The 16,138-nt window shown below is 43.7% G+C and overlaps 1 protein-coding gene across 1 annotated transcript in view; it reads right to left on the bottom strand.

Annotated features, from left to right (window-relative positions):
• Nucleotides 1-16,138, bottom strand: part of Pura (Puratrophin-1-like) — a 1,144,475-nt gene that overhangs the window by 207,053 nt on the left and 921,284 nt on the right. The window contains exon 6 of the mRNA XM_071587878.1: nt 989-1,106. Coding sequence (XP_071443979.1) covers nt 989-1,106 — 118 coding nt within the window. The remainder of the gene's footprint in view (nt 1-988; nt 1,107-16,138) is intronic.

Here is a 16,138-nt window from a genome sequence, read left to right as displayed (position 1 = left end):
TGAATCGACGCATGAGAAATTACCTGCTTAAGTTATAATTGGCAAAAAAAATTAAAGAGGACACGAAGGAGAATGCAGGATATTTTTCTTTCTCTGCAGATGAATATTTTCAGGCCAGCTCAACGAGAAGATTTCTCATATCATTTGAGGAAATATGCCAATAAACTAGTTTAGCACTACCCACTGGTTGGAAGTAGAATAATTCTTGTGAACTGAGGAACGTGCTCGGGGCTTGGAACGTTGTCTCTACTCTCATATGACGCATTAATAATGATTTATCCCCTCAAAATTCCTATTCCCGCACAAATCTCTAAAATTAAAAGTCACCAATAAAGACAGTCGGGATCATTTTGAAAACAGTCCATGTTTCCATGTCCATGTCCAAATACAAGTTGACCCCTTAATGAAGTGCACCATTTTAAATCACAAATGAAAAAAATAATGCTTTTAATCGAATAAGACGAGCAGCTCACGAAAATTATGAGCAAAATATTCTATTAATGCATAATCATATTGCTGTATTCACTATTGCGCGATACAGGGATACAAGGATTTATCAGCCTAATTGCAAATTATTTAAAGAAAATAAAATTTGAAAGCATTTTTGTTTTAAAATACGGAAGGAAATCTTTGTTCAGATGAAATTACACGGTCACAGAAACCAAACAAGTGCTCCTATTACATTTGGAGTAGTCACTGTCGAGCCGACGACCTCGTTAGACGAAACCAGTAAATGGACTAAGTGCTCGCTCTCCAGTCTCCGAGGCATTGTTTCGCTTATCTAATCGCCTCGACTTCAGAACGATGCACGAGGTGTGATAGGGATGCTGGAACGGCAATAGCGCCGCGAGGCAAAGGGGAGGGAGGCCCTGCTCTGGCGACGCAAGTGGAAGATGTCAGCCGAAGAGCGGACGCGAATCCATTTTGCTTTCTGGCGTCTCCGCCGTGCTAAATGTCAGACCTCTTGCCGTTGCGGCACAACACTCACCTTGGCACGGATCCGTAGTATAAGAGCACACTGGCCACGTGGCTGTGGTCCAACGACGCCTTTTGGACGGATGACGCCTCGTATAGGATCAAGGGCCTTCCTGCGAGGTCTCTTGTGCCTGAAATTGGGAGATGTTGGATGAGACTAATGCGACAATTAATATTTAACCAAATCAATCGAGAATTTTTGCATAAAATTTTACATTCCGTATCAGAGATGAAATAAAACGAGGCAACATTTGGAAAGGAAAGATAAACTTTGGATTACAGGAAGCCCTCACATAACATTCGAGTATGGCCCTACATTAGACTCCGTAAGTGCAATTGAATTCATAAAGCGTGAAATTTACGGGAAAATGGGGAATACCATTCATTTCGGGGATTTAAGGTAGGATGAACTCATTATCCGAGTTATTTATTTTAATATCTTTCAGCACACTGACCACCATTTTAGACCACCATTATATATCCCTTACACTGATATAGGGAATGATTAATGCACATTATAATTATTAAAATATACCACGGTATATTGATTTCTTGGGGTCGATTACTGCTATTAAATTTAGTCATGAAAATTCAACATATCTTATAAACATACACTAAAGGTATTATTAAGAATTATCATGGCTATCATCAGATATTCCCTCTACGAATTTCAAAGAATGTACTCACTAATTGCGAATATTTATTTGAGTAGATGTACGTTTTTTTTTTAAAGTTTCCTCAGATTTTATTTTGTTACTAAAATTATATATAAGACCTTCTTCAAGAGAAAATAGTTTTAATTTCTTCACAAAATAGCAGAAGAAAAGTATTCTCAGCTCATTTTTATTACCTCTTCACAAAACGCACCAACTTTGAAGTTTAGCATGTCAATAACAGCTACCGATAATCACAAAATGATAATAATACGTAAATGAATTATTTGAATAATTTTACTGTAAATAGCTCATTTACACATTGCTTACTTTATCGGGTATTTTACTTAAGAATATACTACGAAAACTCCTCAATTGAAAGTAGTTGTTGGCTTTAACACATTACATTAAATAAATATAATTTTTAAGTCCAAGAGATAACCTGAACGTGTCCCGTCTCGGAAAAACAACTAGAAATTTTAATTGAAAATTACAATAACATTCACAAATCATTCATACGACTAACACAAACCCGTTAGGCTTTCCTTGAGCAACCATGCTCTTGCGAAAAGTAACTTCGAAACCACTTCACTTCACCTAACTGACAACTCACCTAGATGACAACAACAAATATACCACCCTACTATTTGCTGCAGGGACACCTGGCGTAGTTCTTGCCAAATTCTTGCACATCAATCAGAAACATCGAAATTAGAAGCGTAAAAAATAATATGCATATTTTAACATTTAGATTAAACAATACCAAGAGGAAATAAGGAAATAACGAGGATTTCGACTGTATTGATTAATTCAAGATGCTTGATATGTATTAGCCGCGTAACTCCCGGAGAAAAAGTCCACAACACGGATTATAAAAGATAGCTTTGTTTCAGATGCAGCAACCCTTCGCTACAATCCCCAAACGGCAATCTACCACACAACGCCATCCCAACCACGTGATGGAATCCCTAGAACCCTGAGAATACACGGCGCGCGTTTCTCACGCGGCGAGATGGTACCCACGCGCGGGCCATCCGTATTCCCCGCACACTGAAATGACGGACCAATTCCTCACTATCTCCGATGGTGTGAGATAGGAGCGATCGGATTCGCCACGCCTCGTGACTCCGCTGGCACGAAGTCCACCCTCATTTGTAAGGTTGGACTCGGCGGGAAGGCTTCGATTTTTTTTCCGTAGGATTTGAAGGAAACCGAGGGAAGGATTCACTTGATCGGGACCATTACCCCGCCTCGAATCTCATCCTCCCTCTCAAAAAATGAAAATAAAAACGCCGGACCCCGCGGAGAGGTCCATTTATATCGAGGGTGGAAGGGGTAGGTGACAGAGAGCAGTGTTCTTGAGACGGGGGTGGGGGGGGGGGGTGTATTTTTTTTCGTCAAGGAGACGTGGTGTGTGCTGCAGCTGCAGCGGGGTGTGGAGTAACGGGGCGGCGAGGCGTGCCCGAGGGGGGATGGGGAAGGGAGGGTGGGAGGAAGGTGTGGCGACGATGCCATGGAAACGAATCGAGATGTTTTTCGGAGGCGTCCCGTTTCAGTCTCCTCTCTCCGGAGACAGATTTTTCCGACTGATAATGAGATGGGGGGAGATAGTAGCACGTGATCAACAATGGTGTCACTTTAAAGGTGAACCTTGGTGAGAAGCCGCCTTTCGATGGTGTTTCACCGTCAATGATACGCACGGAAAATGCAAATCATCCACACGACGCACTACTAAGGGCATGAAAAAACGAAACTCTCAAACTCCGACCTCAAAGAGTGTGAGTTTAAAACAATTCCAAATATTTAACATTGTAGGTTTAGGTAAATTTTATGGCGCACATTTTTCGTAAAAATCCGGTAACTGGGTTGGATTTAAATTCTTTAAAGTTGGTTTTCAATCGCTTGGGCAGTCATGTTGGACTCATCGCACGGAATACCCTGCGAATCACGTAGATATGTTGAAATAATCGTCGAATGTGCCAATTGGTTTCACAAAAAATTTACATGCTGACTCAGGAAACAAATACACATACTTACTTAAACTGTAGTTAGTTTTACTGATGAACACAATGACAGTTCACTGGCTCATGTGACAAGAAGGAAATATTTGGAACTATTAGTTAGTATTTAACATACCCATCTCTCTTTCGATATTGAAATTCTCGAGTGCAGCGCTATATGCGTCACGTAATATTCCGAGTATTACGTATGATAACGCAAGGACGAAGGGATATAGACCTCGGACGACGGCGTTGCATAGACATATGGGCTATCCGGAAGTCGTGGGCTTCAACTGCGATTAGATTGTAGACAGGCCTCGTGCTGGAGTCTACAATGTTTTACAATAAATTATGTAAACCTTTGCGATATGAACTTGGCCTTCCAGGAACGGAAATAAAATCAAATTACTTGCTTCTACGACCAGCAACTGATGTGTCTCTTCTACGTGCGGAAACATCAATTACGTTTCAAAACGCTTTCGTTTACACGCCAACCCCGAGTTCCAAGACTGGCATGCTAACCAAGTATGTAACTCGCTCCTTTTACCGAAGTTATCCTTATTTGCTTTAGCTATGGAATGTTTCGAGCAACCGAAGTCAGAGGCAATTAACAATGCGTCGACATCTTTCGAGGTGCCACCCATTTCTACTAAGATGTCCGACGCTTCACCCCGTATCCCTGTCCACGCAGGGTAACATGAGACCGACCGATCGAGTGGGTGTCGCTGAGGGACCCTACCACTCCGACCCATCACCCGAACTTCTTCTTCGCCTTACACGGTGCACGCGCCCTCTAATGCCCGCACCTTGACACCCTCCCTCCACAACCCCCGAATCGAATCTTTCCGGGGAACATTTTTAAACCGACACTCCTCTTCTTCCCCTCGGATTGTCCCGAGGAATCTCCAGAATGGGAAGGATACTGAGGCGGGTGGGGGAGGGGGGAGGATGAAGAAATATCTCACGTACGGAAGGACCCACGCTCACTCGCTCGCACTCCCGGATAGATAAAGGGAGGAAAGCAGCCGAAAAACGCTGGGATTGGTGGTGATCGTTACTCCGAAAGAGGAATCGGAAGAGAAATATGGGGACGGTCGGGCAGACTTCTTGGGGTGGCGGTGAAGAGTTCCGTAATATGAATATCGCCGACGAAACCAGCCGAGTGAAAAGGGGTGAGGGAGAGTAAGCGAGGAGGGTTGGGGCGCCCAAAGAAGCGACCGACCTTATTTTCTCCTCCACCATTCCCGTCCCCACACCCTCCGAACTTCCATTCCAAACTCATCTCCATTTCCCTCCGCTTCCTGGAAGCATCCTACTTACATAATAGGGCCGCGGTAACACTTGAGGAAGCACTGGGCTAAAAATTATGCAACGACCCAATAAAGCGTGCGCCGGGATGGTTTCGTCCTTGTTTCGGGACTTCGAAAGTTCTCCCTCCAGATTAACGAGAAACACTCCCAGGGACCGTGGAATCGAGAACGACACTCAAAATACCAGTCATTATGTCAAAACTGGCACCGTTCACTCTCTGTGGTGAACCATGAAAGGAATAAGATTTTATGGACGGAGAACGAAATTGTTAATGCCAAATGGCACGAGGGACACTTAGCTTATAATCAAAGGCGTGAGTTTCATAATAATCACAAAAAAACTAACTTAGTGATGAACAGAAGGCGCTTATTTTTAATAGGAACGGTATGCAATAAAAGGACACGTATTGGACTGCCGAGTTAAAGAGGTTAGCTGGACCGCTGTCGTTAAAACGAAACTTTTCCGAGGAAAATGTGGCGTTAAGCTTGAAACCGGCTGTTTTATTAACCCTCCGTTGACCGGTTGGTTTTGTGAATCGAAGCAATTCGTGGCCGGGAGAACCATTTGATAAATATCTCAATCGAAAAAGGCGCGTCCACAATAAAAATTTTCTACGAGATTCGGATAGTTGAATATCTCAAAACAACATGCTTTACCAAATGTTATGGCCATTTTAAGTAACAAGTATGCTCTTTCGGTAATATGCAAAAATGGGGAGTTTTGTGGAAATAGGGGTCGGCACATTCGGCAAAGCATCAATCCAGTTAATCGGATTAAATTTATAAAGAACTCCATTCGCAATGAATCAAAAAAATCTCATCGTAAGTGAAATTTAAAGGGTCAGCTGTTTTATACACAGAATGATCCGTTTCAATATTTTCTCTGAATCTGGAAATAGAGTGAGTCGTTTATGAATGGATTTTTAAGATACGTTCACTTGTGTTAAGCAATTCTAGGGTGTGGAGAAAGTTCCCCGTCCTAGAATCGTAAATATATATCCAAAATTCGATTCCGAATTGAAGGACTAGAATGTAACCAGCTTCACTTTTCCGAAAAGAGTACGAGAGGATCTCAGAATTATCCTTTTTATCTAAATGAACTCAAGGAGCCATACTGGACTGCGCATTAATTCCAAAGCGTAATCATTCCTCCGCATCAAGCCGAGAGGAATAGCACAATTTAACCCACACGGTCGCCCCAAAATGCATCCAAGGGCCGTCAAAAGGAAATGACCCCGCTCCTCCCGACAGTAAGAGATTGCCTCTGTTTTATGAAGTCCTTCCGCACACACTTCCATGCCCTTCCCGCTGGAAATCTCATTACTCCATCGCCTTGATCAACCCTGCTGGATCTTCTTCAGCGAAACGACCACGGACGCAATCAAGACACCCGTCGTCTAGGGACGGTTAAACGGACAGTGAGAATAAATTGAAAGATTCGACCTCGTCACGGAATACAGATGTTAAGACATAGAGGCGGCGAGAGAGAGGGAGGGCCGAGTCTCGGCAGCAGTGCGGAAGGCGGACGGGGAGGTCATCGGTCAGCACGTCCACTCCGCGGACGATTAAGGTGGACGACGTCGTGGAATGGGGATGCTTGATGGCGATGGAAGTCGACCAAGAGGGAGGAGGCGGGCGAGACGATTGGGACGATGGCGAAGGGGAAGGTGGAGGGGATACGAGTACACGAACGACGACGCATCTCCATGGCGACCGACGGTGGGCCTAACAAGAAACGGACATCATTATAAAAAGTGAACGAGAGAATAGTGGTTTGGGAGGCCGTGTAAATGGGATGATTCATTACGAGCATTTAACGGAGAACATTTTGAGGCTTCGGAACTAAAATGTCGCCACACTGGAATTGTAGATGTAATTTTTCCTAAGTCTTGCAGCATGTCTACTGAATATCATATTTTACTTTTATATCATTGCATTTTATCATAATTGCCGTGATTTTATCCGTGAGGCTTATTCGCTGTTTCATTGGCGGCTGAGGCTTCGTAAAGTTTATCATTCGTGATCGTGAAATAAGTATAAGAATTATCGAGATTAACAGTATCTTTCAACAGATCGGTGGCAAATGCAATTGTGAACTGTATAACCTTTTCGGTTCATCGAGTTTTCTCTAAATAAATAAAAGAAACTGGTACCGCAGCGATTCCATATTTGTACGAGGATTTGACCTGCTTGAAATTTCAACCATCATTCAGTCCACTGTAAGCAAACAGTCACTCGATTTCATCCGTTTCAATATTTTTAATTAATGCTTACTGCGATATAAAACCTCAATTTTCTCCGCCCCTTATACGGAATGATATACTGGGGGTAGATTTTTTCTTGAAGATATAAAATGCCGTATACAGAGAGCGGACATTTCGAAGCCTTGGCTGCCACTAACTGGAGCTGGATGTCCGTGAAACGTAAATGTGTCTCGGAAAAAATGGTCCCAGCAAAGGGTGAACGTTGTTTATGGGTGTTTTCGGATAGGGATTTAGATTCAGCTGAATGCGAACCAAGAAATGGAAAAAGAGGCGGAGGGAAATAAACGAGAAAATACTGAACAGAATGGACGAATGACAAACGACCTCTTTAGAGGTCGGAGAGAAAGAAAACGTTGACTAAGAGGAAAGAATCAAAATTAGAAGCAGGTGGCGTTTGGACGGGAAGTACCTAATCTTAAAAAAATACACAATATGACGACCCGAAACTCACTCTTCGGAAAGAACTTGCGGTCCGAGTCACTGCCTCTCCGAGTCTTATTTTATCCCCCGCTTACCTCAGTTCGGCACGGTGCTAAGAGACTGTGAACACGAGGGAAGAGATGTCTATGGCCCGTGAAGGGGGGGACGACAAACACCAACGGACGGGCTACGACGGATGGGAAACATCGACGGGTGTAGAGAGGAGGGAGGAGGAGGAAGACGACAATAACATTCCAGCCACGGAGACAAGGAGAGGCAGAGATAAAGACAGAGAAAGCCACGGAGTAACAGACTATAAAGCAATCGTAAGGAAGGAGAAAGAACGGGAAAAGATAGTGTATCTTTTGAATAAAGAGAAATGGGGGAGGGGATGGGATTTAGGCTTGAACCATTCGAACATCAATGCTTTTCTACTTGATTATCAGGTTTTCCAATAAGGAGCCGACCCCATCTAAGGGAAGTGGGAATTCATAAATGAAAAAGTAACTGATTTAATAAGGAATAATGTGTAGTCAGTATCGACTAGTCTATAAAGAGGATAAAAGGAAATTGACTGTCCAAAAAGTGTCAGTCGAGTTGTCTAATTCTCACCTCCTAACCAGAAGACCTTTCTACTACAACACAAACATTTATTTAGCTGTAGCTCCTTAAATATATATGCAATCTATTTCCATTTACCATTAATGAAGGAAATGAAATTATTAATAAAATGTCTTATATTGCGAAGGGTCGGGATAAGCGGGCATCTTTTTTACCATTGTTGTTCATAATATTTGACAGGGGGTATATATACGTTTCATTCAGTGAATCCGCCTGGGCTGTGTGCCAATAAAGTATCTTCGATCGACATTTGAATTCTAAATCACTAATTTCACGTTCAAGCAAAATGCAACCTAATCTGCACGCGAACGTATACAATAGGAAGGTATTTCACCTCCATCCATAAGGTACCTCAAGAGTGAGAGAAGGTAGAGTGATTTGGTGCTTGAGACTTCGGACCGACTACAGACTGCGATGCGTAGAAGGAAAGAAATTTACGTCGGCATTACGAGACTTGGAGAGGGGATGACGGATTTTTGAACCCATTTTGTTTCCGATATTGAGTAGACACTGTTTACCACGGTCTCCATGCTTCCCTCAATAGGGATTCAGTCGTTCGACACGGATCGTAAGAATGAGCTCTTTGTGTGTGTGACGTTCGGGACCCGCTGGCTACGATTCGTAACGCGATTCCGTCCACTTACGATTTTGTGCCCTTAAATGGCCCATCCCAGGCAGCGCGCGAGGCGGAGACTCACTCGAGGGCGCGTGGTAGAGGCGATAATGGGGGAGGTCTGGAGGAATGGAGGCGTCGGGCCCATCTCTCGGTGAGGGAAGGAATAGCACCGGGGACGTTGGAGTAGGTGCTTAAAAGCGGAAGAAGGACGGCCGGGACGAGCGAGGAATTATCGGCGGGAGCTTGAGCGAAGGGAGGACGGACGAGATGACGGGCAACAGCAGGGCGGGAGGAGGGGAGGTGGACCCCTGAGAGAGAGAGAGAGAGGGCAGCCGGACCACGTTTAATCGTAAGGTGGCCTGCGGGGTTGAATACGTAATGGCTCGGACGTCGCCGCGAGTTACGAGCGAAAGGAATGGGGCGTGTGGGTCGGAATGTGGTGGAAGTAAAGTGGGGAGTTGAAGAGGTGAGGGGGTGGCCCGTTCACGGACGGCCGGCGGCCCTTAGGAGTGATGCGTGCCCACGCACCCGGGGCCAGGCACCCGTCTCTCTCTCTGTGGGTCGGAGAGAAGGGAGGCGTGGGGGTTGGGATTCTCGAGGGGAAGGAGGGGAACCAACGACTCCTCCTCCCGGGCCGGAACTCCGAGGGCTTCGACGCGTCGTGAACGCGGGCGCGACTCCGCCAAGGGTTCCCAGATGTGGACCGGCCGTAATTTTCATAATTCATGCATTCCCGTGCTCGCACCGCATCGGGGAAACTATAAAAGCGGGGATTCGGATCATGTAACACACGTGGGTGGATCGATAGCTTCGACGGATATTCCGTTCGGGGGAGGGAAAGAAATAAGGAAAAATAGAGAGAATGAGAGATAGAGAGGGTGGGAAGTTGGGAGAAAGAGCGCGCGGGCAGTCTTTAATGAAAGGTGTGCCCGGGGAATTGTTGGGCGTGAGGGTCGTAAGCCATATTTTACGGTGGCATAAGTGGGCCCTAAACTGTGATCCACCCACTCGAAGCACTCGGTAAACCGGAGTATCTAAATAATTTTGAGGAAAATATTATATTCAATTTTTGCCATGGATTCAAAAAGAATGCACTCCCCGAGGAAGAGATATCTATCAATCAATTTGCTCCACCACGAACCATGCGTAGCCCATACGGTTTACGGTATTTGGACATAATCATTTCGTTATCCAACGCTTGATTTACTGGCTGCGGTTTCAGAACAGAAATAGTATGCCGACACGCAATTGATTATTGCAGTGCTCTGAGAAGAACTGCAATGCAAGATGCACCGTGTATGCCTATGCGCCATTAATCATCAAGTCCTAGTTCGAAATACGTCATGTGTTATTGGATTTAATGATATATTGAAAAAAGTAATTACTTGCGAAGTTAATTATTTTTATCCCTGTAAATACCCGGCATATTTTAAACTAATACCATCTGATATCAATTAAAGAATTCGGAATCAACTTTAAATACGAACCGATTTCGAAATATCACAAATGTACTCAACTAGATAGCGTGTTCTCGATCTATCTGGCTGTGAAAACTCATAAATTATCACCACCACACCGAACATCCCATTCCTTCCGAAAACAGACCAGTAATACGGGTTTCGCTTTGGTTTACCTGCTGCCTCAATTACGGGTTTTACGAACTCTGCAGACGACCCACAATGGTGGTTACCCAAGCGAGAAAATGTGTGTAATGCAGTATCGGTGCAGGGTTATATTTTACCCGCGATAAGGCAATAGGGGAAAGATTTTTTAGTGAGATAATGAGGGTGAATGAATCAGGTGCACGGTGTTGAATACGAGCGCTCCTTGGCGACAAATACTTCAGAGCAGCCCACGCTCTCGTTGCGGGTGGCGAGCACAAAGGGAAAATATTTAAGACGCCCGCATCACGATGAAAAGCGATGCAATGCGCCAGAACTGCGGAAGACACAAATAGTATGTGGGAGCATAAGTGAGATTTTAAGATTGCGTCGGCAAGTAGGACACTTCACCCCTCTAGAAATCCTGTATTCTTGTGACTAGCATCGGGTGTCCTTAACGGTACAGCTGAGAATTAGAATGTTCACAGCCGATAAGTATTCATTAACGGTTAATTTATTTATTTATTTATTTATTTATTCAGTATAAGTCCGAAAACAGCACATTTTGGCCTTTACATCGAACTATTAACAACGATAACAATGGTCACATTTACAAACACCCAAGCCCTAGATGGAGCGAAACTCACCCAGGCGGGAATCGAACCCGCGACCCTTGCAATGGCAGACAAGGACGTTAACCCGCCGCCACCGGGGTCGGCAAGGTTAAACTCAAAAATTTATAGGGAGCGAAACAACTATATTTACTTGAGGATGAGTTAATAGAAATCTGACTGAAGGATCTCATGAACGAATCATATCTGGTGTTGGAATAATCTCATAGGCTCACTCATGGGTAATTTCTCTGAAAGTCACTCTGTGAAAGCTTGGTATGGGTGTCATGGGGACAAGGGAATAAAAGAAGGTTGGAGAACAAAGTTGCTATAAAGCATTTAAAAGGTGACCAGAGTAAACACTAAAATATGGCGTGAATGAAACGATTGTTTAACGCTAAGTAAGCCTGGTGTATATTTAGTAATTATTTTATCTAACTTTTATCGTTCTCCTTACTAGAAGGTTGTCTGGAATGCGCATATGAGTAATAAATCAGAAACCGTAGTTCATCAATCAGCAACACTAACATCTAAGCAATCTTTAAGTCTGATATTGCATGCTTAGAAAGGAATAACCCCCTGCCATTCACTATAGCAATGAGTGACAAGGTACCATGTAGATGACTAGAGTATCGAAAACTGGGCATAATTATTCGAATGTTGTGTGTCTTACACCGCGGATGAGACATCAAAATGTAATGTGGAATGCCACATAAACCTTTCCCCATTCACAGGAATCGACCTCTGACCATGACGATCGGGGATAGCGGTGTACAATACAACGAATCTTGATTATCACCGTTTGATCAAGCACTACGCACCGCAAAAACGGCAGTATGCTCGTGGAATAACATGGCTACTTGGTGACGGCATGAAAGGTGTACATGTATTTATGAGTTCAAATTAAGCCCAGGAAAATGACCAGAACATCGAGAAGCTCTTTGGTATTCTTGTGGTGGCTGCCCTGATGGGAGTCCATAAATGCCTGGCTGTGGACTGCGACAGCTGTTGTCTTCTTACCGAGCGATCGCGCGCGTCCGCCGGGGAGATCTTTTACGTGGGGCAGCAGACCGTGCTAATACCACGCCGACCTGAACAGGATACAAGGGTCCCTCACACAGGAACTTTATTCTGGGGTGGATACGAAAACCACGAGGGAGACGGGAGGGAGCCAATATGACCCCCAAACTGCACCCCGGGGGGCAATTTGGGCGGTTTTTCGGAAGCGGGAGGCCAACCACGTAAACGACTATCTGGTTGATGGTACCGGCCGAGACATGTTCAAAAGACAAGTGCGGCAAAGATGGACGACAGATAGTGCGGGGCGGGTCTATGTATAAGCGGTTTAAGTGATGGTTTCTCCGACAGCCTCGAGGGAACTCTGTCCTGCCAGTCCACTTACATCTCGTCAGCAGGACGAGACAGAAGACGGGGTGGGATTACACTAATTTCCTCCGAGGCAAATAGTCGCCGTAGGTAATACTCGTGCAGATGGAAGTGAACAAGCTTATGGGATGCGTTGATACTGAATGTGTGTTAATGCTGAATAATATGTGTTAGTTATGGATGACGAACTTCGTGACTCAACATTGCTCGATATACAAGCTTACCGAGAAAAGTCGTTTCAGTGATTATTAATCTCGCGCATTTATAGTGACTGCGAAATCGGAGAATATTGGAGTGATCTATCACAGCTAGGAATTTTTGTATTTTTCCGAAAATAAACTCAATGGTATAAACCAAGCCAACGACAGATAGGGGCAGAGAGCAGACATGTAAAAATCCTTCAGACGAAATTATGCCTCTTAAAGCAATTAAAGCTTGCAATTATACTTATTGCATTGTTATAATTCTGACTCATGTTTGCTCAGCTTTGAAAAATGCATAAAAGCAAAAAAATATTCCGTAATGAAATGTGATGAACTTCGTTCATGACAGATAAAAGCTTAAACAGCACCATTTAATCTGGATATGCGCGTATCTGGAAAAATTCGCCTTATGGTCACCTCGTAAGGACACGCTGTAAAACCAACCAAATTAATACTTAAACTTTAAAATGCACCTTCAAACATAGGTCGAAATTTACTCATTTCTCAACGTATCTTCCCGTGGGAACGCTTTAGAGATCAGAAATAAATTAGCATCACGTCCGCAGTAATTTTCCTCTCTGACACCCAAACCGGAGATTACCACCGAAACGCGAGGTAGCGCGATGCATCATGCCGTTGACGCTAGATGAATAATACGATAAACGCCTTTCTTAATTAACTGTAAGTCCCTCCGCCTCCAATTTTTTTCCGAGGCGGCAGACGAGCCGCGAGCCGGTGGCTTATTTACACGGTCGTATACTCCGGGCCACGAGCAAAAAAAAACGCCAGGCGGACAAAGGAAGTGTTCTACGTGGGTCACGCGTGCTCTCCAAATAAGCGCGATGCATAGATTCCGACGTTCGAGAACAACGACGCTCCTTAAGTGAAACGGTGAAAAAAATACAATCGGGAAAGGATGGGTAGGGGAGGGAGAGAAAAGAATTTTTAATCTGGGATATGGGAAGTGGGAGAGTAGGTTGCATCTTCTGAGAGAGAAAGAGGGAGACGAGAGGGAGTGAGGAAGGCGGGCTTTTGGTGGGGAAGGAGGTTCTCCTCTTTCTCTCTCATTTGAAAGAGAGAGGAAGAAGAATAACCAGCGTCCGACCCGGAGCGTCCCGTACGGAGAGATTAAAAAAAACTGAACGGAGTTATCAGAAACGGATGCAACAAGAAATGGTTTAAAAATAAATGCTTTGGCGATTGTTTTAATTGAGATACTGTGCTAAGGACTTTCGTGGGCACTTCAGCTATCTAGGATTCGCTTAGAAGTCACTGATTCGATTTGTTATCCCATTACTATGAATAACGATCTTGTCTGAGGATCTTGCATACGCGAAAGTTACCAGGCAGAAAACAAATTACCTTGGAGTTTATTAAAACAATCAATATAAGTGATTTTAAATGTGGTAACTTGAGGGTATTCTGCGTTTGATTTATAAGCTCAGTAGGCAGGATTAGGCAAAGAAAATTTCATTCGTGACACCGAAATGTGCTCACGAACCAATGAAATCAATTATAGTAATATATTATGCATTCAAATTCAATTGCTTTTTTCAAATCGGATCACGACTATGAAATAACAGAAATATATACCAGCAGGAAATTAATTCGGGAAATTGTGAAAACTTTTGCACTCATCTGGGTAGTTTGAAGAGAGCAATCGTAGATTTAAGTGTACCAACGGATGCTATACTTGTCCTTTAGCTAATATTTGAAACACGTAGTGTGTGAGTAAGTACACACGAAGATATTTATATCGAATCGATTTCTATCGTCCACATTCATGCTTGAATGGTATGTTACGAGGAATACACATGAAACTACATTTCTTGTAAGTCAATACAAAATATTTGACACATAAATTACACAGCATTCTATAAGCAACACAGCACACCTCTTACGCATACAACCCCCTCACTGTGAAGCGCCAGTGCGATAAATTAAAGGAAATATATTTCGAATAAATGTGAGTATTCATTTTATCCCAGAATTAACATAATTCGCGATGAAATCAGGAGGAAGACAGCGTCTTTCTGTTTTGGGGAGTTATAGCCGTAAGTAGACTTCTTTTGAGATTTATACGAGTAGCTTAGGGTAAAACGCTTGGCTACTGATCCAAAGGTCCTGGGTTCAAATCCTGGACAATGGCTTGACAATCCCATCTAGAAATCCAAGCGGTGAGGTTTTATGGTTGCTAGAATTGGTTCGTAAGAAATGGAATGGTTCCACACGAAAAGGAACTGGCCCCGGCCACTTCTACCTAGAAAGTATGAATTTCACACGTCTAATACCTCAATTCTGGATTATATTTGACCTGGGAAATCAAAATCAGTCTTCTGGTTAATTACTTTGAATAATAGATTCGCTGTTTGAAGTCCCTAGCCCATGAGCAGCAACAAAACTCCTCCATTTTTGTCTTTTACACCTTGTAAACTTGGTTTATAAAATCGATATAAAGAGGTAAAAAAAAATGGAAGCTGGCTTTGGCATCTTGATTTCGAATATGCACGGCCAAACAACTCCGAAATAATACACTCGAATATGGCTGAAAACAACATGACTCGAAAAATATTTCGTTGCATACGGGTCTAAACGACAGCTCTTTTCCATCATGAATGCCTCCCCTGACTTCTAGAGCATCAATATATCCCGTGTGCTCGAGATTCAGTGCTGTCGCACGAGGAAAGAATCTCAAGCTCACGCACACTCATCGGGTGTGAGAAATTGTAAGCGAAATGGGGAGAGAAGAGAGGGAGTGAGTTTCCACATGGGAGAGGTCGAGGAAGTTTCCCGCATTTGTTCCGGATTGGGAATATAAATTTAGGGCAGATTAATGAGGAATTGAGTGAGGGGACCGGTAGGAGCGAGCCAAATACAGAGACCGAGACCCAATAATAAACACAGGACTGAAAGGATCTAAAAAAAAAGGGAGAAAGAGATTCCCAAACTGGCTTCCACAATTAATCCGCGCGCATAATTAAGGGTCCGGAAGAAGGTTATCTCATCATTAAACAATAAAGTAGTACCGCAGGGATACGAAATGAGGATGCAGCGGACGTTAAAATCACTGACCACGATCGAAACCGTGTCACCTGCCGAGCCCTCGAGTCAAAGCGTTACCGTAATAAAAACATAATGATGACTTGGTTGGAGTGATTTATTACCCATGGATCGTCTCACTTTTGAGAGACATAGCTTTTAAATACTAGTCAGGCCCGATCCAAGTCGTTGGACAAGCCGCGTCCTGAATATTTGCAAAAGCATTAATCACTTCTAATTCGAAAATTGCAACGAATAAATGCCACGTACCGTCCGAAGATAGTACCTACGTGCAGAGGCAGTTTTCCAATTGCTCGCCCTTATGACTCGGGAGCGCTCCACACGAGCGGCAAGTAATATAATTTATGGTCTTATATATGAACCGAAGATGGTATGATGAGGAATAGTAGAGGTCGTGCACACAAGACCGTCGTCGTTC

Source organism: Hetaerina americana, unplaced genomic scaffold (assembly GCF_022747635.1).
Source record: "Hetaerina americana unplaced genomic scaffold, ioHetAmer1.1.p SCAF_3, whole genome shotgun sequence".
Lineage (NCBI taxonomy): Eukaryota > Metazoa > Arthropoda > Insecta > Odonata > Calopterygidae > Hetaerina > Hetaerina americana.
Note: the sequence above shows the minus strand (reverse complement) of the source record. Positions and strands in the feature narration are given on the sequence as shown.